This window comes from Dermacentor albipictus, chromosome 3, assembly GCF_038994185.2.
Source record: "Dermacentor albipictus isolate Rhodes 1998 colony chromosome 3, USDA_Dalb.pri_finalv2, whole genome shotgun sequence".
NCBI lineage: Eukaryota > Metazoa > Arthropoda > Arachnida > Ixodida > Ixodidae > Dermacentor > Dermacentor albipictus.
This window is the reverse complement of record NC_091823.1, coordinates 48,351,252-48,376,883: the sequence shown is the minus strand read 5'-3', so window position 1 is coordinate 48,376,883 and position 25,632 is coordinate 48,351,252. Positions and strand designations below refer to the sequence as shown.

The 25,632-nt window shown below is 45.1% G+C and overlaps 1 protein-coding gene across 7 annotated transcripts in view; it reads right to left on the bottom strand.

The window, feature by feature from the left end:
- Positions 1 to 25,632, bottom strand: part of LOC135898148 (gamma-aminobutyric acid receptor subunit alpha-6-like) — a 70,277-nt gene that overhangs the window by 13,574 nt on the left and 31,071 nt on the right. For 4 of the 7 annotated variants that reach the window (XM_065426925.1, XM_065426922.2, XM_065426923.1 and 1 more), the window contains 2 exons: positions 16,770 to 16,882; positions 3,691 to 3,758 (listed from right to left, as the gene is read on the bottom strand). In XM_065426925.1, the coding sequence (XP_065282997.1) occupies positions 3,691 to 3,758; positions 16,770 to 16,848 (147 nt within the window). In that variant the 5' untranslated portion in view covers positions 16,849 to 16,882. Of the gene's footprint in view, positions 1 to 3,690; positions 3,759 to 16,752; positions 16,883 to 25,632 lie in introns of those variants that run through there. The other 3 variants (XM_070535416.1, XM_070535417.1, XM_065426926.1) reach the window with 2 other exon arrangements.

Here is a 25,632-nt window from a genome sequence, read left to right as displayed (position 1 = left end):
TCGCTGCCGCAGACGTAGCACGCAGTACTGTCGGTAATTCCAGTGAGTGCAGTGTAACTTTACGTGAAAGCAACTCCCAGCCACAGCTGACAATGAAGCGATAAGTAAAGGCAAGTTTATTGACCAAGCATTTAGGGACAAATGTCAATGTATCGTTCACACAATATAAAACCTATTTGTCAATTTACAAGTTCATTGCTTCATCCGCACGGTTATACTGATTACATAAATAACATCGACGCATTGGGAACACTTTTCTTCTGTGGAGTACGAAGTATGGACATAGTTTGAATAATGCATATGTCATTTTTACTCGTCCTAGTGCTTTGGCTTCCCGTCCTAGCGCTTCCCGGTTCTCAATGAATCATATCACCAGGAATGCATTGGGTGTTTTCACGAAGGTGGAGGCTGAATTGCTTAGAAATAAAAAAAGAAAATGAGTTTTGACAGAAATCACAACATCGAAGAGGCCTTATGACAGAAAAATATGTTATGCCCCTGAAAGGGAGAGGGGCCAAATTCACTAAGCTGCGCTATTCCTACGCTATTTCTTAGACAAAAAGTTCTTACGCTAAGAAAATGGTGCAACCTAAGTGCAGCGCATTTAATTCACGCGTCGTACGAAAGGAAGGAGGAAGCGAATCTCGGATTAAACGACAAGAAATAAAAGAAGTGCGGCCGACTCATAGCATGATCACACGTCATGCACAAGTAGTTCAGGCTATATTCTTACGGCCAATCAGTATACACACCCCAATTCGACAGCTAGCCTTTCCGGGCGTTTCTTGGAAAGCTGCGTTTCTTAGACTTGCAGCTATCGTTGTCAAGCATTCATGTATGTTGGGGTTATGCTCCTCGGTCTTAAAAGAGCCTTCTTCCCTTTTCCTCCGCGCACTCAAAGATTGTCAAGCGCGGTATTGCAAGATCTTGCATGAAGGCGGCCCTCTTCAGGTCTTGTGACCAACAAGTAGAAGCTTCGAATTGCAAGTAGCCAGGCTGAAGCTCACAGGTTTCCCGTTACCGCTTTTAACTAGCATCGCTGAAAACCTCGCAACAAGCCTTAACGGAAGCTTTAGCTCGGGCCCAACTCCGACGCGGCCTATTCAAATACATGTAAAACGCAAAAACGTTTTTCTGAAATAACCCCTGGACCAATTTTAGTTAAATTTGTTGCATTTGAGAGACAAAGTTAAATTCTAGTAACTGTTGGTAGCGGAGTATCGATTTACGTCATGAATTTTGTTAGAAAGATTTTCAAAAATTTGAAAGCTTGAGAAAAGAACAAGCACGAAGTTTACAGATTCATAGCTCTGCATCAAAACAGATATCGTGGTTCTGTAAACGGCATCCATTAGATCATTCAAAGCGGACAAATTCGACATGTCATTTTACATCTTACGTGAACTTGTTACGTTGGTTACTAGGTTTTTGCAAAAGCTGTATTTCCATATCACTTAATCTTTTTGTAGTCATGCATAACATGTCAATCTTGTCCACCTTAGATGTATTATTAGATGCAATTAAGAGAATTGTATTATCATTTTTCCTTGAGTTAGAGAGTTGTAAACTTAATAGTTTCTTTTTCTGGAAGTTTTCGAGTTTTGCAAATATTTAATAAATCATTAACAACCTAACTGAAAAATTCGAAACCAACAGTCACTATATTTTAAGTTTTTCCTTTCAATGCAACAAACCTCGTCAAATTTGGTTCAGTGGTTGCCAAGAAAAACGAATTCTCTTTTTACATGTATTTAGATAGGAGCACCTGAGCTATAGCTTCCTCCTAAAAGAAAGCAATCGGTAGCTACTCAGTCTGAGAATCGCTTCCGACAAATAGCTGCGGTTATCCCATATGTGCACCAGGTTGTGCATAATCTCAAAAAGGTTGCCAGCAGGACAGGCGTTAGGTTGCTGTTCACTGCCAGAAATAAGTTAGGTAGCCTGTACCATCAAGTCAATCGGGTGACCGAGAGCAACAAAAAAATGTTGTAAAAAGCAGCACATGCAGTGGCTTGTTGCTGACTGTTGTGACTGTGTGGTTTATAAGATTCCTCTTTCATGCAAGCGTTTTTATATCGCTCAAATGGGGCGGTGCATCAATGACCGCATGCGCGAACACTCAAACAAGGCTCAAAATCGAGCTAGAGATATTCAATTATCACTGCAGTGCAATGAATGCGGCTGCAAGCCGTATTTTAATGGTGTGACCTATCTGTGAAAATACCGCGATGACCATACACGTCTTATTGCCGAAGCATTCCACGTTCATAATAGCGGCGAAGTATGTGAAAGCCTTCCCTCTATTTCTCTCTATCCGAAGTAGATTGCCTTCCTATCCCATTATTTGCAATTTTGGCAACTGCGCATGCTGAATTCTGTTGATTCTGTGGTTTGAGATAGCGGCGGAGTATACATATGCTGACTGAAAGAATAAAGCCACTTAGTTGTTAGTCTGTGCTGTTGTCTGTATCCCTCTCCTTGACCTGCTGTTTAGCGCTGTTTACTGCTCGTAAAGTTTTGATAATTACAAACATTCGGCCATATTGTTCATTTTTTTAATCTCACATGGAGAATTATTGCCTCAAAAACGTTGGAAAAATAATCATACGCAGCCCTATGAGCAAAAGAAAGCTAAAACAAGAAAAAAATAAATACAACGATAGAAGCGCTCAAAATAAATGATAAACATGATGGTTGTCAGGGACGGACAGTACACTTCTATTTTCTAACACCCAATGGAGTATCATGACGAGTATGAAAAATTCAAGCTATTGCGCGCGTACAGAAACAGAGCCTATCAGACATTAGGCAGAAGGTCACCGCACAGCCATGAATGTTGCTGCCTTCTACAACAGCTCACGCTCAATACAATTATGCACTGAAACAGCTTAATGCACTTTGAGGTGACAAATCAGAGCACGCCCACGAAGTTATAAGCACGCCCCACCCTCGGCTATCAGCTGTGGCCTCTGGCCAATCAGCTGCAACAGCGCGTTCCAACGCTTACCCGCGTCTGCTCGAGTGGTGCAGATAGACAGACATAATCGTCGTCGGACGGCTACACCCCTATTGTAGAAATTTTTTCTTACGTCGTCATTTACGACGGCTGTTTAGGTTTGGTGACTCGACTTACGCTTACCATTGGCGGAAGTACTGAAGCTCGCACCTGTGCTACCCCTGCATATACGTCTTGTTTCGACTACAGCGCTAGTCTTTGTAGCGAAGGTCATGGCGAGCTTGCTGATCTTACGAACAGTTTTAGCCTTCTGAATACGCTTTTCTCGTAGGATTTTCCATACGCCAAAATTTGTTCGTAAGTTAGCTTAGTGAATTTCGCCCCAGTTGTTTTTTTGTCACCAGAACAAACTGTTTGTGTTTTCTTTTTGGCATATTCCTGCCTTATGGTGGACGACATGCTGCCTTTTATTGATTTGAGATTTTTCGTTAAATAATTTTCGTCATTCAACAACCCTTTCTCTTTTACTCCAGTCATCTAAAGCGCCGCCAAAAACGTCATGAGATACCTGATTATTCGGCAGCTTCCTATACCTACATATCAGCATCACGCGATTTCTGTGCGAAGCAACGCTGATTGAAGCTTGCGGGTAAACAGAGACGTAAATAAGCTCAGCCCAGACACGTAAAATATATCAAAAAATATACATAGGGGTGTGAGTTGCGGAAACGTACCATCTCGTTTTCCGACACCGGTCCGAAGCTTCTGATGAGAATGTCCGTGAGGATCTCCGTGGGGGGACCTGAAATTGGGACAAAATTAGACGCAGACTCGCAGGGGGCTCCGCATCAGTTTACTAGAGTGGAAACATTCCGAATGAAAGCAGAGTGGAAGAGGGCTGCACGCCAAAAGCATTTTTAAGAAACTGCAGCGACGGCCTCGGAGGAAGGTAAACAGACCGCGAAAGGTGCTTGCCTCCATCGATTGCAATGGACTGGAACTTTCGTGGAAGGCTGCACGTTCAAAACAAGTTGACACACCTTGAAGGAAGGCTAAAACTGCGCGAAATAAACGAGGACAAGTGGACGGACACACTGTACACCACTGAAGCAAAAAAAAAATACCCCAGCTCGCTTGTGGTGTATTTTGTGTTCCTTCCGCTTGTCCTCGCTTTTTTTTCGCGAAGTTTTAACCTTCCTTTAATTATGAACCAATTAGCCAGCAAGAACGACACATCTTCGGAGAGTGCGTCCCTTGATTATATTTAGGGGAAGCGATGAAGTCATAAATATTTGTAACAGTAATTCCTCGACGCAATATGCTTGATGGGTAATCTGGAATCCGCGAAATGATAGTCGAATAGATGCGTGAGATATGCTGTGCGACTGCGCATAGTCCCAGAACGTGCAAGAGATTAAAATATTTTCAGTCGGACATCTTAGAGAGAGAAAATCTTTAATTAGCCTAAAGATGGCTTGATTTGCAGGAGTGGTTCCCTCTTCACGGGAATCCATGCGCCGTCTTAGCTGCGATCGCCGTCTCAACCAACATGATCTGGTCCGAGAGGCGGGAGCTGGACAGCAGCGTCTCACACTACTCTTGGGGGAGGGGGGGGGGTGTAGGAGGCAGAGGAGGTAAGTCTTGATTTTGTTTTCAATCTATGAAAACTTTATTTAGGAGGTTGTGGCCAAGTACTGTACCAGGGTGGCCAATCCTGCTCTGGTGAGGGAGTGCGTTACCGGTTTTTGGTCACCGGGATCAGGCCACACTCCAGGCCTGTTTGTGCAATTTTATGAACACGCGGATTTTTTGTTTCCGGTGGAAAATTGCCGGCACCGGGATTCGAACCACGGACCTCTTGCACGCGAGGCGGGTGTTCTACCTCTACACCACCGCTGCTGGTTGTTGGAGAAGTATGGGAGAGGCCTTTGCCCTGCAGTGGGCGTAACCAGGCTGATGATGATGATGATATGAAAATTTGCCAGTGCATTCACAGCTGTTCGCAGTATATATATTATTCGCCGTATGGACTAGGGAACATGAGATGAAGACTCCTTGGGTGCGGGAACGTGTTGGTTTGCAACAATCTGAGCGTTGTCTCTCGCGTTTCGTGAGTTGCGGATGCGGTAGTGGGAGTGTTTTGCTGTTGAACAACTTTGAGTTGACCCCTTTCATGGGAGGATACTTTAACGGTCCACAGGCGCTTTGAGAATTATCGTTATGACGTTACAGAGGGGAAGCCGGCGTGAGACAACCCAACCTAAGTCATTCCTAAGCGCTGCAGCATGAACTCGGTTGCGAGTGAACATTTCCTCCAAGATCTTGCAGGCACCTGCACGATACTGGATCTCAGAGGCCACTGGTGTGACGCTTGCCACTTCGCACTTGGCATTCTACACGGCAAATACTAAAGCTGGCCCGTACAGTGTTCAGCGATTGAAACGCGATACTCGGACTGCTTGGCTGCCGTCAATTTCTCTGCCACCGATGGGCTCTGGAGAAACTTGGGCTTAAGCATTCTTGTATCGCACGAATGCGAGCATCTTTGTGATGCAATGTGACTGCATTCGGCCCCTCAGCAATCACCCAGTGTTTAGCGGTGGCTCAAGAAGCGGCGGCCACGTCGCTGTCCGAGTAGCGCGTTTCAATTAATAAGCACTGTACAACTTTTCTTTCTTTTATAGCAGGCAATAATGTATTTCTATTGACTATTGCATACATACTGACTATTGATGTCCCGGATGGTATCGATGCAAAGCGGCACCTCACGACAACCACACACGTGAACAAAAGTGACAATAAAACATGTATTTACCCATCAATCATGCTCAAATCGTGGCTCAAACCTTGCTTGAGCTGGGATCGTCGTGATAGCAGTGATAACAAATAGGATTTTTCTTTGCGTTATTTGCTGTTATATAACTAACTGATCCTACATTTACCGTCGTGATTAAATCGCACCAGTAGCATCCACAGGTGACACTCGAGCGGGAATATTGATTGCGTCTTGATAAGGCTACCCTCACCTGTAGCTGTCAAAGGCTACCTCCTCTACCCCTTTCCGTATGCATGGGTTGGTAATGACTACGGTTGTTGCACACGGCTCCATAATGGGAGCTTAGAAATTTTTGTTGTATATCTATGGCATATCCAAACACCACATACATACGATATTGTGCTCTACGCCGATGATACGAATATATTTTTACTGATACCAGTTTAGCAAATATAAAAGAAAAGGCAAACGCTTGGCTAGCGGAGCTTTCTGTGGTGCTAGAAGCAAATGAGATTGAACGTAATATTACAGAATAAATACATCATCTTTATAGCTCGAAACTTTCCTATTGGGAGTAAACTAAATATCAGGTTTCGAGTTAACATATGCACGCCTTCTTAGCACAACAAAACATTTAGGTGTGCATTTTCATGAGCACTTATTTTGGGACGCTCATGTCAAATATTTGAAGTTTATAGGTTATCAAGGGTTGTAGTTATTCAATGGAAACTTAATCTTCAAATACCAGCTCGGTTCAAAAATACACTTTATTATCCAAGGATCTAGTCATATTTAAATATTGTTTGCACGATCGCCACTTAGAAATATCAGACGTTTAAATTCTAGACAAAAAATCAATTTCTTCCCTTGAGAACCTGAGCTTTATGAAAGCACTATGAATCTTATTTCAAAATATGCTCTTCTAAGCACTAATGAATTGCACAAACATAAAATAGGGCATTACACATTATGGAAATAAAGAAATACATGCATTTAAAAAAAAGAATTATGCGTACACGAATAAAAGCAGTAATTTTCAATAGCTTCACCACAAACTGCCAAAAATAAAACAAATTACGGTTTCCAAAGTTTAAAATATCATTCCATATGACATTAACCAAAATGATGGCATGCTAAAAGAGGTGATGCAGAGGCTATGCCTAAAAGTTTCAAAATTTATTTTGCTAATATATTACTGTCATAACCACGGAGCTTTTCCTCATTGTGAGCAATTGCATCTTTACTATTGATTTCGTGTAAGATCATGCACCAGTTTGTTCTTTCCTCTTGTATTTTTTTCTCTTACGTTGCACTAGATGTGTGTATGTGTTTTGTGTCTTGCCCAGCACTCGTATGATCCTTAATATGATTATCAGCATACGTAACTTCTTAAGCTTTGCTTTATAATATAACATTCAGCATTGTGTATGCACACTGCATGTCAGCATATCGCCGATAGTGCGTAGAAAACATATTGTACTGGGTTAAGCTCTTTTATCAGGTTCAGGTGGGCGCCTTTAGACATTCACCCTTAGTTTACCTTTATCATGTTGCAAGGAAATTTTTCATTATGCAAAGAGAAAGAAAGAATAGAGTGGATCTCGCCTTAAACGCGCGCGCGCGCACACACACACACACACACACACACACACACACACACACACACAGACACACACACACAGACACACACACACACACACACACACACACGCACACACACACACACACGCACGCACACGCACGCACATATGCAAGCAATTTAAACGGTTACCACAGAAAAAAAGGCGTTCTGTATAAAGAAAGACTCGACATACACAGGCGATTTTACGTTATACTTACTCTCGTAGTTCTCGACTGCTTGGGACTCTTAACAATATTTTCTGAATCTCACAAAAACAGAATAATAACAAAAACTTCTGGGGTTTGCGTATATGCGCAGCTGATTAGGAGGAACGCCGTATGTGTGGACGCTTCCGGATTAGATTTGATCACCCGCGGCTCTTTATCGCGTACTCGGGGCGCGGTACAAGAGCGAGTTCCATCCCCCATCGGGATGTGGCCTCCGCGGCCGGGAGCCGAACCCTCGACCACGTGGTGGGCGGCGCGACGCAATAGCCTCACCGAGCCGCCGCGGCTGGTATTTCCTGGACCTAATGACCCACACGCGCTGCAGGCTCATCCACGCGGTTCGGCACCCGGTTGCCCGTCGCGCTCGTGTTTGCGGGGACCCGTCGCCCAAACCTCGCATCGCGCAAAACAGAAAACTCAGTTCTCGAGGCGGCCCGTGAAATCCACACTCGTGCATCATCTTAAAAATAGGAGAGACGTCCCCGATTCTGTGATGCCCGTACCCAGATTAATCACGAGGGCGCGACCCTCCCCCTCCGTCCCCTCCACCTCCCCCCTTTCTAAAGCATTCGCGGGCGCTGCAGCTGGGCTCTCGGCCAACGGGATTGCCCCCGAAAGTCTGCCACGGCGTTGCGGTCTGTGATTCACCACTCTACGAGGAGCCGGGAGGAAGGCCTCTCCTCCCCCGTCCCTTGGCCGCGTTCGTCGTCTAAACATTCAAGAAACTCAACTCCAGGAGGGAAGTTTGACGCCAGCCTGCGGGAGACTTCTTTCGCCCTCTTTCTACCTCAGGTTAAAATCTTTTCCGCTCATTTCTTTCAATCCAGTCCTGTCGAATTCACGAGAACCGGTAATGCAGTGGTCTGTATCGTGGGTGGTCACCACATCGATCTCCATGCACTCCTGGAATAGTGGACTAAATCTACAAACAAACAAACAAACAAACAAACAAACAAACAAACAAACAAACAAACAAACAAACAAACAAACAAACAAACAAACAAACAAACAAACAAACAAACAAACAAACAAACAAACAAACAAACAAACAAAACAACAAACAAACGGACGTACAGACAAACAAACAAACAAAACAAAACAACAAACAAACAAACGGACGTACAGACAAACAAACAAACAAGCAAGCAAAAAAACAAACAACAATCAAACAAACAATCAATCAAACAAACATACAAACAAACAAACAGAAAAATGTAACTGTAGTTGGTATACGGACGGTTGACATCTCGGACGCGCCCCAGAGACGTGAACGACGAGAGATGTCTATAATTAACAGCAGTCCCCAGCAGCAAGAAAGTTGCCCCCTTTCTTGGCGTTTACAGAGGCAGCAAAATCTCTCTTTCTCTCTCTCTCGCATATCTTTATCCCTTTCCGCGCTAGAGGCGAGATCTCAAAAATTGAGGACGTGTGCAAGGGGCGAACGCACGGTTGTGGAAGAGCCCGTGCGTATGCGCGCTGCCTCTCAGTCTTCTTCCGCGAGCCTCGAGTTGCACGCAGTATTTCGAGGAAGCTGCCTGGCGGCGGGTCTCCCGAACACCGCAGGCTACGAGACCACGAGGAGGAATGATGGATCACATGCGAACGCGGACTCGCCTGACCCCAGACTGCCGCTGGGCGGGCTCACCCGAGTTCCTCTCTGGAAGCAGTGCCGGGTGCCTGCCAGCAACACAGTCTGTGCAACACAGTCTGTGCGCCTCCGTTTCACCGGGTCCCCACAGTGCGCGGCCGCCGCGTGGCGCATGTCCATGCTTACGAATACGGAGGGCGTTGATATGAGTCGCGACAGACACGTGTCGAAATCGCAGCCGCATTACATCCTGATGAGGCGATGCTTCTCTTTCTGCTATGGTTGAGTGTATTTTGACAGACGTTAAAATTTGTGTATAGCTTACATTTCTAATTTATTTCTCAAGTGGTTTATTTTTGTCTCTACCTTACCTTTACCTCGCATCTTAAGCAGCTGAAACAGTATTCTTCAAGGTAATTCGCTAGGTAATTCGCGGATTCTGTAAAGATTGATTGAAGGATCTGTCCCTATCATCCCATCAGTTCGGTTGATAACACCACCCGTGACTCCCAAGCCACCTGCCACGACTGTGTTGTGCACGCGCCTTACTTTCTCTCCCCTGTCGCTCTCGTTCTTTCTTTATCCTCCTACACATACCTCCCCCCTCTCTGCAGGGTGGCTAACCAGAACTACCTCTGATTTAGCTCCCCCCGACCTTTTCATAAGTTCTCTCCCCCTCTCTCTGGAGCATCCATGAACTAATAGTCGGTAAGAAGCAAACCGGCTAGTGCAGAGACAAAGTACCTATAATACGACGATTGCATAAAACAGGAAGAAAAGAATACACGCGAACGCCTGACGCTCAAAGTACGCTTATACCTTCTTGGAATGGCCACGGGATTATCTGTGCACGAGGCCAAGAACGTTTTGCTAGGTGTCTCCGTGTTTTTGACCTGACCTGCGCTTTGCTAGAGCTGCGTGCAATCGTGCGGCTTGTCTGTGTGGGCCAGAAAAAAAAGGAAGTTTCCGCTAATCTCGGCCGTCTTTTCTTGCCTCCTTCTAGCGCTTCCGCGGAAGCACAGAAAAAGTAACAGCAGTTCCAAACGAGACGTAGTTTGCGCATGCTAGTTTTCAGTACACTTGGGCGAAATCGAACGACTTAGAATACCTAGGACCAAACACCACGGAGCATGCGGCTCTTGTTTTTACTACTCATGTACTGCACAATTTTGTAGAGAAGCTTGTTGAAAGGACTGCTTCTATTCTTGATTAAACATCCGGCTATAGAAGTACTTCACTAAATAAAGATTCACTGATCTTAGCGCATGCGTCTGCCTAACGTACTTTTTGGCGGTAATGCACGTTTGGAAGGCATGATAAATGCGTTAGAGCGCGTGGATGGGAATTGTCAGCGGTCAGATGAACATTTCCACCATGATTCTAGTCTCTTCTGTATATAAGCACGAGGTTACGTGGAAACGTTGAAGACATTCAAGCAATTAGGATATTGAGATACTTGTTATCAGATGGACTCGAGGAACGCCAATAAAACTGTTTAGGGACACTGTTTACAGGATCAAGTGTTAACGATGGTAACATTGTACGCTCATCGCTCTAGGTTTAAGTTTCTTCAGCGAGAAAGCATCAAGGAAATAATCATCCGAAGGTTACTACCCTGCGGCGAACTCTTTTGAGCTCGACTGGTGCATGCATTGACTCTCTGCCCACATATCGCTTTCTAGACTTCATCGCTGCCCCTTCTTTCTTCCCTGACGAGCGCATTTCTTGTGAACCTCTCTGCTTTCACATGTCTGTTTCTCCGTTCAATAGTTCGATGAGTCCGAGAGGTATTAGAAAAGTATGAAAAGGGGAAGCGCAGAAGGTATCAGCTAGATCCTTCTCAGAACGGCGATCGCAAAGGTACCCAGAAGCTTTGAAGACATTCAAGCAATTAGGGTTTTTCTGCTGTCAGATTGTCAGGAAGGAACGTCAAATAATGTCGTCAGAGACATCACTTGCGGGATCAAGAATGAATGAGGGTCACGTTGTGAGCCGATTCCTTTGGGCTTATCAGCTGCCTCAACGAGAGACGATGGAGCAGATAGCGACAAGCTCTACGGCACCGGGGCAGGAGTGTTTCTAAGAGACCGCGCGACCGTGCGTGTGAGTCGGCGGGGAAACAAATCGTCAGGAGCCGGATGTGGGCAAGGGACAAAGACGACAGAGACGGCTGGGAATGTCGCCGGGCGTGCGGGACGAATTTAGCCGGGCCCTGTCTTTTTCGACACGGTAATTTAGGTGCTTTGTGGGCCAAGGGAGCTTAAATAAAGGAACCGCGCTTGGCTCGCGTGCAGCTACTTGTTGAGCACCAGCAATCGCACGGCGCGGCCGTTTTAGAGCAGGCGCCCACTCGGGTCTCCCGGCCGCCCGCTCAGGCTGGTAGGCGAAGCAGCACTTAATCGATGAGTACATTTAACCCACACGCAAAGGGCCATTGCGGAGCGAGCTTTGTTCCTTCACTTTGCTCACTGATCATCACGCCACATCATCAAGAACTAACTAACTAACTAACTAACTAACTAACTAACTAACTAACTAACTAACTAACTAACTAACTAACTAACTAACTAACTAACTAACTAACTAACTAACTAACTAACTAACTAACTAACTAACTAACTAACTAACTGACTAACTAACTAACTAACTAACTAACTAACTAACTAACTCACTCACTCACTCACTCACTCACTCACTCACTCACTCACTCACTCACTCACTCACTCACTCACTCACTCACTCACTCACTCACTCACTCACTCACTCACTCACTCACTCACTAACTAACTAACTAACTGCCTGAATGATTAAATAATGAAGCCAACAGCCAATGAAGCAGACAAAGGCATAGAAGAAATGAGGAACTGTACTATGAGAGATTACTTTCCAATGATTTTATTTATTTTTGTCCACCCCTTACGACTGACCGATCATTGTGGTGACGTAGGCGTTACACTTTGGACCACCGACAGTGAGCCAGAAAGAAAAGAACTGGAATAGAATCGTTAGAATATTAAAGCCCTGCTTTGACTGTATCGGATGAGGAAGTGGGTGAGATCAGACAACGGCAAGGTTATGTACACACTCATCTTCGCCCCTGTCGTTTTATCATTGATAAAATTGCCAGCTTCGTCTGAAAGGACAAGCACGGACTGCGATAGTAAGGTTTAGCCTTGCGCTTCAACTTCTCGGACGTTGTTCTAACTATACGCGGGTTAGACTAACGCGGCGTACGCGTGCGCCAAAATTTCTGGCACCCTCAAAGGTTTTAACGCGCCGTGTAGAGCCTGTAATGACATCGCATAGGCGCCACTACACCGCCCGTAAAGAGCCATCCCACTATATTCACACCACTTTCAAGTTTGAGCACCGACATTGTTTTGCACTTTTAATTTTAGGCTGAGAAGATTTAGGACAAAAAGGCCATGTGCCGTGAATGTTATATTTCACATTTCATGAAATTTGTTTGTGGGCTGCCATTTCCAGAATTATGATGAATAAATTAGTCAAGAACGTAAAACCTGGTAAGAGCGACTTTAGTGATCGAATAGTGTAGCGATATAACCTGCACATGTCGCGGGGATGAACCTATAGCATGTATAATACCTAAATATTTGTGGAGCCTCACAGTGACGACGCCACCGAAAGTTCGCTTGGAGCGTCCGTGAAATTTCCATCGCAATGAAATAATTTTTGCCGTGGTGGGAGCCCAATTCAGAAACCATGTTGACTCGTGCGATAGTCTACCTTTGAAGCTACGGACACGGCTCTGGCCATCCGTCCACATTCTTCAGTGCTTACGTACACGCATGTCCAGCTTAGCTTTTTGAAGTATTAGGCCGGGGAACAAACGGCCGTGACGGCGGGTGCTAACACCCGTTAAACCGAACCTTATGCCTCACGTCAGACGTTGCCATAGGAGCGCATACGATTGGCCAATAAACCTTTCTATGCTGTCTCCAAGTGTCAAGGCTGTCAGAGCAGCACACCCTTCGCGTGAAGGTAGTGGGTTTCACTGTTACTGACCACAAAGTTGTCTTTTCATCTACTTTCATTTCTCGCTTCCTTTATAAAGGTTATGAAATATACAGCAAATTGAACCCTCATCTTAATTGTACAGTTCAACAAAAGCGGTTATTTCCACTATGCTTTCTTTAGTTTCATTGTATGTCAACTTCTTATGGTTGATAATAAGAATTGCGCACCTCGATTCTGTATATTCCCCTCACATGAAAGCACGACAGACTACGACATAAAAAGACGAAAAAGATCGCATCAGAGGATGGAAAGTTATATGAGAACGGGAAGCAACGTTTTAAACTGGTGAGCAAAATAGCAAGCACGACGAATGACCGAAAGAGTCAGAAAAGCTGGGATCAGTAGTCAGCGCTACTCTTATGTGCACTTGCTTATAGCGCTGTGGTTACTATGCACCGCTCATCTAACTGTGCTTTCTGTCTATATTTATTCGCACCGAATCCGTGCAGTGCGGCCAATTATACGGCTAGAGCGTCAGCCAATCACCAACGAAAGCAGCCTTAGTAACTTTCTTTTTTTCTTCCTACATGGCCGTTAAAAAAAGTGGGGGGGGGGGGGGGAGTGGAATATAGCCTCATGGATCCCCGCGTTCTCTTATCTGTAGCATAGGGTGCTTGTTTCGCAGGATGGAGCACGGCTCACTCATTGCGCGCCACTGAGCCTTCCGTGAAGCTTGTATTCACTCGGCGTCAAGCGGAGGGCGACCAGCCTCGCACAGTGGAGAAGGCACTCCTTGTGGTTTTTTTGTTCTGGTTGATTGACACGACTCAAAGGCTGCTGGGATCTGGTGAGACTGTTATAGACACAGTCTCTCCCACATCTCCGCCCAGGTGAGGTTTCTCCTGGAGTTCCTCAGCAGCGGCGGGGTGCAGCAGCAGCAGCCGTAAAGCACCACCTCAGGTGGGAGAGGTGGGATGCAGTCCAGTCCGTCGCGGCGGGGGCGCAGAGCACCCGGTGTCGTCCACAGCGCAGCGAGCGACGGCGCCCATGGCACCGGATTCAGAGCGTGACTTGGAGGCCATGGCGACAGCGGTCACGTCGCGCTCGGGCTACGCACCACTGGGCCCCGAAAAACAACGCCGCCAAAGCTCGCGCCTCGGACGCAGCAGCGCGGATTTCTCTTGTTTTTAACGCGCAATCGGCCACCGACGCCGCCAAGCGTATGCGTGATGACCGTCAACTTGATGACATTTTGTTCTTTTTTCCCTCGGCAACGAGAGGAAATCAAAAGGGCGCCATAAAAAGAAAACAGAAGAAAGAGAAAGTAGCAAATTAACCACGCTGAGACGTGTATTAAGCTTAGCGAAAACAGCTGGTTAGGTAAAGGCCAGCACTAACGGCAATGCATACATTTTCAATGGTGACTTTCGGTTCTTTCGGCCTTGGTGTTCTATTTAGAAGGACGTGCACAACAGTAACGCAAGCGTAACAGAAATTCTTCCTTAATCATCCAGCGCTACGTGAGAGTCTGCGAAAAACGCTGCCGGCACTGCTTCGCGTCCAGCAATGCTGCAACCACGTTGAGGTATACATGATGCGTGACAGGCACTGTTTTCTTCTCTCTTTTTGTTTTTGTTGCTAGAAACTTTTGTAGACATGTAATCTACAACTACCGTGGAGTGCAGTGTGACATGCGCGCCATCGTTGTTATAGAAAATATTGGTCGCACCACCGGTGGTGGTGAAAAACATTTAATGGCCATATATACAAGAGAGAGTTGGGGAAGGCCTTATTGGTCGCACCATCGGTGGTTGGGGAAGGCTTTAAGGGCCAACCCTTAACAAAGTCTAGGGTGGGGCGGGGGTCCCTAGTCCGGGACCCCTGTGGCTTCCGCGGCGGCCCGGGCCCTAGCCACGAGAGCTCTTTGGCTCTCTTTGGTAGAGCAGCGGAGCAGGATGGCGTCAATGGGGCTAGCAGCTGAACTTCGGGGCGAAAATAAAGTAAACTAAAATAAGCTATGGTGCATCGTTTAGACCGTGAGGCAGTGGCTTTCATGCGGACTTACCATCGAGCAACAGGCTGACTTTATTCTGTTCACCGGGGTAGTTTAGAAGGACAGGTCAATGTATAATCGGAGCTCTCCACTCAAACCATTGGCACAGGCCGGCCCTACGAACCATTCTAGCGAGTGAAAACACCCATTTTCCGCAGGAATACATACGCGCCCCGATCGTCACCTTTATAGAATTTTCCCGGTGGAGGAAACCGCCTGCCGAATGCTTCCTGTTTGACCGCGTATTGCATTAACTCTGTGCCACACTGGCTTGAAGTCATACGCTGCACAACTGCTTGACGTGTCCATAGTATCTGGTTCTTGCACTTTCAATGGAAGCTCATCAATGTGCCAAATTCTGTAGGGGTAAGCAACGCGGAAGGGTACGGAAGTGACAGCAGTCATATAATCATCCACCGACTACACGACGCTGTACTATTAATGATTTCGTATCTAGAAAGCTAAGTAGCAATATAAAGGACTCTAAACAAAAGAAACACACACACACACACACGCACACACACGCACACGCACGCACACACGCACGCACACACACTCGCACACACACTCGCACACACACACACACACACACACACACACACACACACACACACACACACACACACACACACACACACACACACACACACACACACGTACACGCACACGCACACGCACACAACGTGTCTTCACGTTATTTATGAACGACATACGTTGGTGGAACCGGTGGAAGATATGCATCTGCATACCATACTATATAGCTTGGTAAATCGATATAAAGCCATGGAAGCATTCTACGACGCTCTACAGAAGGACAACCAATGAGAGAATTTATGATGAGAAGGGTTGAAATAGGGGAGTGAGCCATGCAAGCGCCCTGCCTTTTATTCTCCTTCAGCGACACTCGAACGCCTTCTGAATGCGCGGTATCTAAGCGCTGTGCAGATACCTAACGCTGCCAGAGCCAAACGACGCATAACCGCCAAGCATCGCTCGAGCTGTCAACTACACGGCTCCAAAGTGCCGGGGTCAATTCCTGAGTCAGCGCAATATGGTCTGATTGGCCGATTCCGAATTTATACAATAGCGAGACGGCCCATGGCGTTTTTTGTTGCCTAATATTATTCATAGTAATATCCCTTGTTATGATCTCTTTCACTATTGTTTCGGATTATTTCTGCGTGCCTGATTAATGTGCTCATTTCTCCTCTGTAAGCGTTAAGCGTTTTAAGGACCTTAGCCCACTGGGTGCTGAAAAATCCTCTCTTTCCTAATGGGCACAGGGGTCAATCCCGGAGTAAGTACAACTTGTGCTATCCGCTCGCGCCAAACGTCACCTCCATGGGCTTTGTCAGTATGATGCATTTCCTCTAAGATAGCGCGTAACGCAGAAATGGTTTAAATGCGGTCGAGTTTTCTTCAAGTGCATCGTGCTTCCCAATCTTATAACCCACGGCCGTGAAACCTTAGAGAGAGCTGGAGGTTTCGAGTTGAAAAAAAAAAACAAAAAAAAACGGGTCCCCGTCGGCGCTAGCCTAGAAACGCACGCTCACCGCGCTTGGATACGGACCTCCGAATCCTGGTCTGAATTGGCGGTTGTAGTTCTTCTCCGAGAGCAGGCTATCCAGGAGGCTGCTGGTGTTGGCCATGATGCCTCGAGCCGAGCGGCTGCCTTCGGCCTGTCTGCGAGAGAGAGAGAGAGGGAAACGTGTATCCCTGGTAGCCACCTTAAAGCACTCGACAATTTTAGCGCGAATAGAGAATGCTTGCGTGCACGGTCATTGGAGCGCAGACCCATATTTCATGACGAAGCCTCCACATTCAATTCTACAACTGTTCTGAACCGCTATCAAGTGAAGACTACTGACTAAACGGTAGGTACCATGTCTGTTATAGACACAAGGAGAACACTGTTTTACAGTAGCGGCGGGAGCGACAACTCAAACCCTCACTATAAACGAAAGGCCGGTCGCGACCTATAGAGCTTTAACCACGATACAGACCTATGGATCATAATTCCCTCTGGAAAGTCGTGCAGGCGTATAAGCACTTGATCCAAAGCATTAAAAAAATGCCGCTGCTTGTTCTTTTTAGGCATACTTGTAGCAATCTAACATTTCCGTTTTGGAAGCAGGTCTCAACGCGAAGCGCTACCACTTATAAGCGTAATCGTTATATGAGCGCAAAAATATGCATTACAACTGTACAATGAAATTCACGATGTAATGCGATGCGTAATTACATAAGTGCAATCAGCCCACATGTTTTATTTTGCACCTCCCTTCATGACCTTTCCAGATCTGTGCACGATATGGTGTCTGTAGGAATTTCTCGTGAAACAAGAAACAAGCAAGTATGCAGCCATATACGCGCTGTGCGTGTAAGGCGACGTGTTGGCTCGGTGACTTACGCTATCGCAGAGCGTGACACGGATATGCGAAACCTTGCCAGTGATACTCGCATCCCGTTAATTATTCTCTTCTTTCATAGCACGGGTGAGTATTTTTGTCATCGTATCGGTTGACACTAATTCTTCTTAGCTCTTTATTTTTTTAGATAACGTGAACCAACTATGCGACTACAATACGTGTTTTCAGTTTAGTTATTCATGCGCCTTTACTTTTTCTTCTTACAATCGTTACTTCTTATGTTTTCTTTTGTTCCCCCTTTCTTCTTGCCTCTACGCAGAGTAGCGGACTATAACACTGTAATCCAGGCAGATCCCACAGTGTTTATCTGATGACAAATATATCTGACTCTTGGCTTAACTTTGCATTAGTTTAACTTAGGAGGCTATTCAGCATCGGAAATTGAATCATTTCATAACCTAAAGTGCGTTTTCTCCCAATTAGGTGAACATTCAGAATGTGTAAAACTTTATTAAGTTACAACTATTGGTTCTCCAAGTGCCCGTAGGAGTTCGAATGAGCTGTCCGCACTTACCATTCACGACACGTAGGAATCTGCGTTGAGTAAGCTTGGCTACCCAAAATAAGTGTCTGTGCGTACGGTTACTATTTGGATATTTGACGGCCCCTTTCATTAATCGTAAGTGTGAAACATGCCCGGAACACATTCTTTTTCTTTTTTCGAAAGCACTTATACAGAAAAAAGCAGAAGAAAGTAAAAAAAAAGGTGATATAAATCAAGTGAAGGTAAATGGCCATTGTAAGGAGTGGTCTGGAAGTTCAGCGACTGTTATACTAACCGAAGTTCAAGGGCACAAGGCAAAGCGAGCGAGAGGCGATGATGACGAAACCGAAAGAGGGGAGTGGGAGAAAAAACAAACTAACCCGGACTATAGATACAACGATGTTCACATAGCTGCTGGCGAGAGCGCCGGGGAGAAACAAATAACGGCGGTAAGTGGCATCTTCCATTCATTCAAACAAACACAGCGAGAATAGATCACTAGGTTAGGAACACTAAGAGTCGACGTCTTTACGCGCCCGACTCTAAATTTTCGTTGACCGGAGAGAGCACTGAATGACGCCACAAGAGAAAGTCACAAGCAGAGAGGAACGACACAACGCGTTTTGCGATCGTTGACTTGAAGCGCGTATCAGGAGGCATCTCTCGAATTCCTCTGAGCGCAGGGAACGAAAAAAAAAGAAAGAAGAGAGAGGCTGTGGACTAAAATGCAGAGAATTTTTTTTTCCGAGAAGACCGCACGCATTGTCATGATTAGGACCGATGCAGGCAGCCCGAGTCCTTAACGGCCCAATGAGGGCCGAGTGCCTTCGTCTGACGAGCGCGCAGCAAAGGATTACGCCGGACAACGATAATCCCGAGCAACGTCGCGGCCATTGTTCGGTCAAGCGCTCGCGGCGCAGTTTGAGGCAGCGACGGCTCAAGGGATTTTGAGACGCGAGCTCGGCCGTGGAGAGTTCGCGAGAGCTGCTCCGGAGTCTTAACTGAGGACGATGCGCAGCTCGACTGACGCGCATTTGTTAATGTGTGCTGCGCTACGGCTGGGGTACGAGGCATGACCGGAGTTTACGCCGGGTAGACAAGCGCTGTAGGCATGTTTTCTGCGTATAACCACTGAACGCATGAAGAGGCCAGTCATTTCAATGACCCTCCAAACAATATGTCACAAGTACGCGTCCATACAGTTACCTTGACCCATAATGAAACCAATGGGTGAATATCACCAGTAGAAAAAAAAATATTAATCTCGCTAGTGCTGCCTTTTCATATTCATCTTAAGAGCATACGTGTTTGTAAGAAACCAGCGTCGTCGTCAAGCAGCAACGCAATACACTTTCATCCAGGAAAATTGTGGTACCTTGCCGTATTATCGATGAATCAGTTTTCGGGGATGACTCCAATTTCATATGACGCAGCATCCGGCTCGTTCGTTGCTTCAAAGAAGAGACGGCTACCACATCGACGCACAGGATAGTTATATGCGACGTGAAGGTGAAGCTGGAGGGTGCTGTTCACTTCATCATCCCCTTCCGAGGGCGCATTCAGTCAGCTATTCACGCGGAGTGTAGTATCTCCGAAATCGATCGTCTGAGAGTACGGTCTCTATATTCCTACGCAACGCACGACATATAAGCTACATGCCATGACCTCAAGTAATGAGCTGAAAACTCATACACGAAAAAATAATAATAAAGATACTAAAAGTGAAAAATTTACGCGATAATGGTGTCGAGCGACCTGAGCGGTTCGCAGCAACTTTTGTAAATAATGCAATGCGTTACAAAGTCCATCGTGCCATTGGGACAACGCTGAAGAGGATGTGCACTATCCCCTTCTCGGGTGTTCTTGGGAAATGCTGTCGTCTAGAAGGAGATGAGGAAGCAGACAAATAAATATTTGCTTTAATAGAGGGTTCGCGAAGTAATCACTTGCTCACTGCTAAGCTGCATTGCCTTAGTGTCTGGAGTGGCAGTCTTCGCGAAGTTTCGGCAGGCGAATCCGACCCGCCTCGCGCATATGCGCTCGTTTTCGGGTGGGGTAAAGTATGACCCAGTTTTTTTTTCCCCAAAAATGCATTGTTAAACATGACAAGAGTAGTGGACAATATGTGTTAGCACGTATATGCAAATTCGAGAACCAGCTTATCTCGAACAAATTTTCAGAGACGAAGTTCAATAGACCAATCCTGCACACAATTTAGGTTCCACAGATCTACGGAAATAAGTGGACAGTATCGCATAAGAGAACACAGCCAGTGTGTGTATGGTAGCCACTTATCTGGCTTAATTATTGATAGCCGCTTTTTGATATCAAATTATCTGATTTAATTCTTGTTCATTACGTAAGCGATTTTTTAGCGTTACTTGAAATCCGACAGGAGTCAGGTATGAATAATATGGACGTACTATGAAGACGTCTGATAAAAGCACGTGCACAGCACGTGATGGGTTGCGTTAATTTTTTTTTGAAAGCTCGTTGGTTGGTTGGCGTAGCAACAGAACGCAGATCACAGTGTACGTGATGAGCACCTAAATTATTCTAGGAGTTACTGACCTTTGACCTACTGACAAGCATTTTGCCACGTATGAACTCCGCAGCTGAAAGAGACCATCGCTTTTGAAAGACCTCCAGGGAGCCAGACTATTCCTGCAAACGTTCTTCATTCATAATGCAGCTAGATTAAAGCGGGAGGACATCTTTTACGTGGCCGCCGCTTTTGTTCAATGTCTGCTCGATGAACCGCGTAGGAGTAAGAAAAAAGAAGAAGATGAATGGAGCAGAAGTGCCGGTAAAATAAGGAAATTACTTAGCTGCGAACGTAGATAAAATTCAGATTTCGTACTATGCGAGAAGGGCTCTATATATATATATAAGAAGAAGAAGATAGACAACGACTGAAAAGAAGTAACGACGATGCAAGACCAAGATGAGAGACCAAAATGGAGCAGAAACTTCAAATGCAAATGTGACGGCACGGAGAACACCTGGCGTCACTGACTTGAATAACCAAGTGCCAGAAAGATTCGGTCTTCAAAACGAGAGCACCAACAACAAGAAAAAAACAAAATGAAAGCGAAGTAAAGCGGCGGGGAGTGAAAACCTTGGGGGGGATGATTCATAGGACAGCCGGTCCATTCTTTATTCACTTTTCCTCTTGGCACTCGGCTTCTTTCTGCATCAGCTGAGCGCGAAGCTTCCCACCACTGATGTTAAGTTTGCGTGCAAAGACAAAGTTCGGAGCCAGAGGAGGACTGTCTTCCCTTAAGTCGCATTAAGCTCGGCCGTCATCAGCATCGCCTTGACTTTGTGTGTTTCTTTTAAGTAATGAACATACTCTCCCGTACCTACAGGGCCATGGACTTCGCTGCCAAAGTCGATCGCGCAGTTTCAATCCCTGAAGATGAAGTATTTTTGTCCAAGGTATATGATGAATTAATGAAGCAAATAGACGATATAAATTTAGTGGAAATTAACAGCTCACACTTTTTGGCACTGAACACTAAACTGTTAGCCGAGAGAAACGAATGCCCTTAGCCTGCCCTAAGTTGCCATGTCGTCGACAATATTCTATCCTTTCTTATAGTATGAACTGGAGTGTTTCTAGTGGCAGTGGAATACATCGTTACAGCTATTTACTAGGTTTAGCTGTTGGACTAACTAACTAACTAACTAACTAACTAACTAACTAACTAACTAACTAACTAACTAACTAACTAACTAACTAACTAACTAACTAACTAACTAACTAACTAACTAACTAACTAACTAACTAACTAACTAACTAACTAACTAACTAACCCGCACGAAGTAAAAATAGCGTACATCAAAATAAACAAATTGATTAATCATGCTTTGGCTTTCTCTTCTATACAAGCGGTTGGACAAAACAACCACTTAAAATGTCTATTCCCAAGGTGAAAATATTTAAGAAGCCAAAGGAACAATGCAAAAGTTAAAAGAAAGATGAATTGGAGAATATAGGAAGTCGGAAATCAAGGCATCACTCTATTTCTTTATTGATTTTTTCCCTCCACCCACCCCCCTGTATACCTTCCTGCTCAAGCACCGCTGCCACCCCAGATGAATCGGGAAAATGAAAAGAATCGTGATAGAACATTTGCGCTATCATGGCCGCAGTCTCTTCACCTTATCAACACAACTAAACGAGCGCGCTCTGCGCACGTACACGTATTTCTCGCGAGATCTCATAGGCGACCGTCAACGTTGCCGGAGTATACGCGACACTCCCTGGAGCGGACACAACAGTAGGTTTAGGAACGGCCATTTTCAGGTACGCCGCCGCGTAAGCCTAAATGTTCGGCTCATCCTGCAGCCATCGTAAGAAATGCAGATCTCGGCTCCGGCGCGTGGCATCCACAGTTTCAGCCGTACCGTAACACTACGCGAGGAAAGCCAAGAGTACATCCACCCGTTCACACCGTTTTAAATCTTAAACTGCATTTAGCGACACCATGCTCTCGTGGTTCTGTTTTGTTTCGTTTTTCGTTTTTCCGTACAAACAGCGCTTCGCGATTTCGAAATGGCATGACATCGCCCGCAATGAATAAGTGCAGTGGTGTGTCACAAACCCACAGACACATTTCGAAACGCGAGGTTGATAGGCAGTCTGGTTTTGCAGAAATGGGTGTCCTGCAGACGCCGGCGCTAGGCTGGCTCTCTGTCAGCCTTCTTATTTCCTTTCTTTTTTTTTTTTGTAATCGCGCGACCACCGGGTAATCAGTATTAGTCATGGAATATCGGTTCCCGTACCGCCATTTAGGAGCATTGAAGCGTGTGAACGGCTCCGACATTTTCATTCGGATTGTGTTTCGCTATTTTCGGTACAAAACGAGGCGAACGCGCACAGCGCTCTATACGTGACACTTTGCAAGCCATATGTACTGGGTAAAGAAAACAATGAACGAAGAGAGAGAAAAATAAAAAAAAGAACGCCGCTCTTAGTTCTCTAACAAATGTCATCCAGGTCAGGGACGCCGCACCACGTCGCCCGTGTCCGCGTCAATTCATTTTGAGCCGAATTGCGGGTTCCGGACCCCCGAGGCGGTGTCTGCGCACCGCACGGCCGGCGGAATGACAAATTCGCCGCCTTTCGGGGACGAGTGCCGCGCCTGGGGTAAAGGCAACAACGATGCGTCACAGAGCATGGGGTATTCTACAGGGTGATCATTTTTAAGCTTTACAGAATTAAAATAAAGGACAATAGCCTGTTGCACCTAACATAATTGTAGCTCTTGCGCTGGATTATTCATTACTTGCACGATGAAGCAGACCTTGCGCGGGGCATTATTTGCCCGAGAAAAGGAAACAGATATTCAACTAATTAACAACAATTCAACTAATTATATTTTGAATTAGTTACGTTACATTACAATGTGTTGGCGAACTAGTTGAATTATCATGTGAGAATTAGCGTGTGAGAATTAGTGGAAGCTTTTTTTCATACAGTCATCGTGTTCGTAGTGCATTAGTGTGCCTTCTTTAACCTGGTACAGCGCTCAATATATTTTTTTTTTATTCTGTCACATGAGTGAGCTCTGGTTATCGGATGTTGGTGGTTCCTGCACATGGTGCTCACTGCGCACGTTCTTCCAGATTCTGCTCTCTATAAAGGAGTGACGCAAATAAATGATGTCAGTTGAGGGTAGCGCCTTGTCCTGGTCGTCTCTCTTGTGTCCGTTGTATTGCGCTAAACAAAGTAATTATGGATACCTTACGTTACTTATTGCCATTCACGAATTGTAGGCGATGAGTTTTGCAAGACGTAATTCACTCAAAATGAATTTTCAGAATGGCACCAGTTTGTGGATATGCACCATTAAACTCGCCCCAAAGATGCACTCTTGTTCCACATACTTTCTTTAACAAAACGCTGCCTTATGCATTGAAGCACGAAAGTAGCTGGAACGCCCATGTATTTCATTCTACTTTTTAAGAAATTATGTCTAAAAATTGGTGTAATCCTCGCAATGAATTTCAAGTGCATACGTTTTGCAAGCTCACGGGCTACAATTCACAAATTGCAATATGTGTTCAAAAGTAATTAATTAAAAATAATTGAGAAGGTAATAAGATAATTTTTGTCAATTAGTTAAATATGTGTTTGTAGTTCTTGTGCTAGTAATGTCCACCTCTACGATTAATCCAGGTCAAGGACGAGAATTTTTAAAAAATCCATAAAATTTAAGAATGATCACCCCACATAAAGTGTAATAATCAGCAGAGACGTGTATAGCGGGTGTTTAAAGACAGTGGCGTAGAGATGTACAGGTATTGCCTTTTTCTCAGAGACACGTTATTCGTGGCATAAATACAATGATTTTGAAATGGAAGCCAAAGAATGTCCAGGTGTGCACATTTAGTGGGAATTGCAGGAATAGTCACACGATTATGACACGATTAAGTTGGTGCACCACAAAGGTCCTATTGTGTGCGGAAATACAAAGAGGAAATTGCTCGAAACGCTTATGCATATTGGGACAGATGTTAGAGGCAAATACTACGAAATTGTTACCTGCTTACGTATTCCTTATCAATACGTTTATTTATATATTTACTTATTTGTGTTAGTTTGTGTTTTATTTGTGTTTATTTGTGTTAGAAATGTTAGCGAAAAATATGCATATGTCCTATTCATATCGCTAAATTGTTGAAGGACGAAAAAGAGTAATCACCAGCTCCACTTCGAAATCACAACAGCATGTTGAAAAATTTCTCATTTAAAAGATAATCAGCAAAATAAATTTATTTATAGGATTGCTAGCAATTACAGCGAAATTCCCTTTGGCACAACTGAAGCATTGAGGAAGGAATATATTCTTTACCCTTTTCTATACTGTTTTGTGATTAATTGGAACGCATAAATGAGGACCTTAACCGAGAAAATATAAGAGTAGGGTTGAAGATTAATATGCAGAAGACAAAGGCAACTTTCAATAGACCGGTGAGGGCACAAGAATACATGATCGCCAGTCGGCCTCTATAGAGTCTGTGCAGTATTACCTTTATCTAGATCAATTACTCATAAAGGACACTTATCATGAGCAGGAATCTTAAAAAAAAAATATGGGGTTGGAATGCATACCACCGACATTACCAAATCCTGACTGGGAGCCTGCTACTGTCGTTGAAAAGGAAAGTGTGCAATCATCGCGTTCTACCGGTGCTAACATATGGGGCAGAAACTTGGAAGTCAACAAAGAAGCTCTTGAACAAGATAAGGACCGCGCAAAGAGCGATTGAACGAAATATATTAGTCGTAACGTTAAGAGCCAGGATGAGAACGGTGTGGATCAGTGCGCAAACGGGTATAGCCAATATTCTAGTTGACACTTAGAGGAAGAAATGGAGCTTGGCAGGTCATGTCAATAATGTGTAGGGTAGATAACCGGTGGACAGTTAGAGTTACATAACCGGTGCCAAGGGAAAGGAAGCGCAGACGAGGACGGCAGCAAATTAGGTGAGGTTATGATATTAGAAATTTT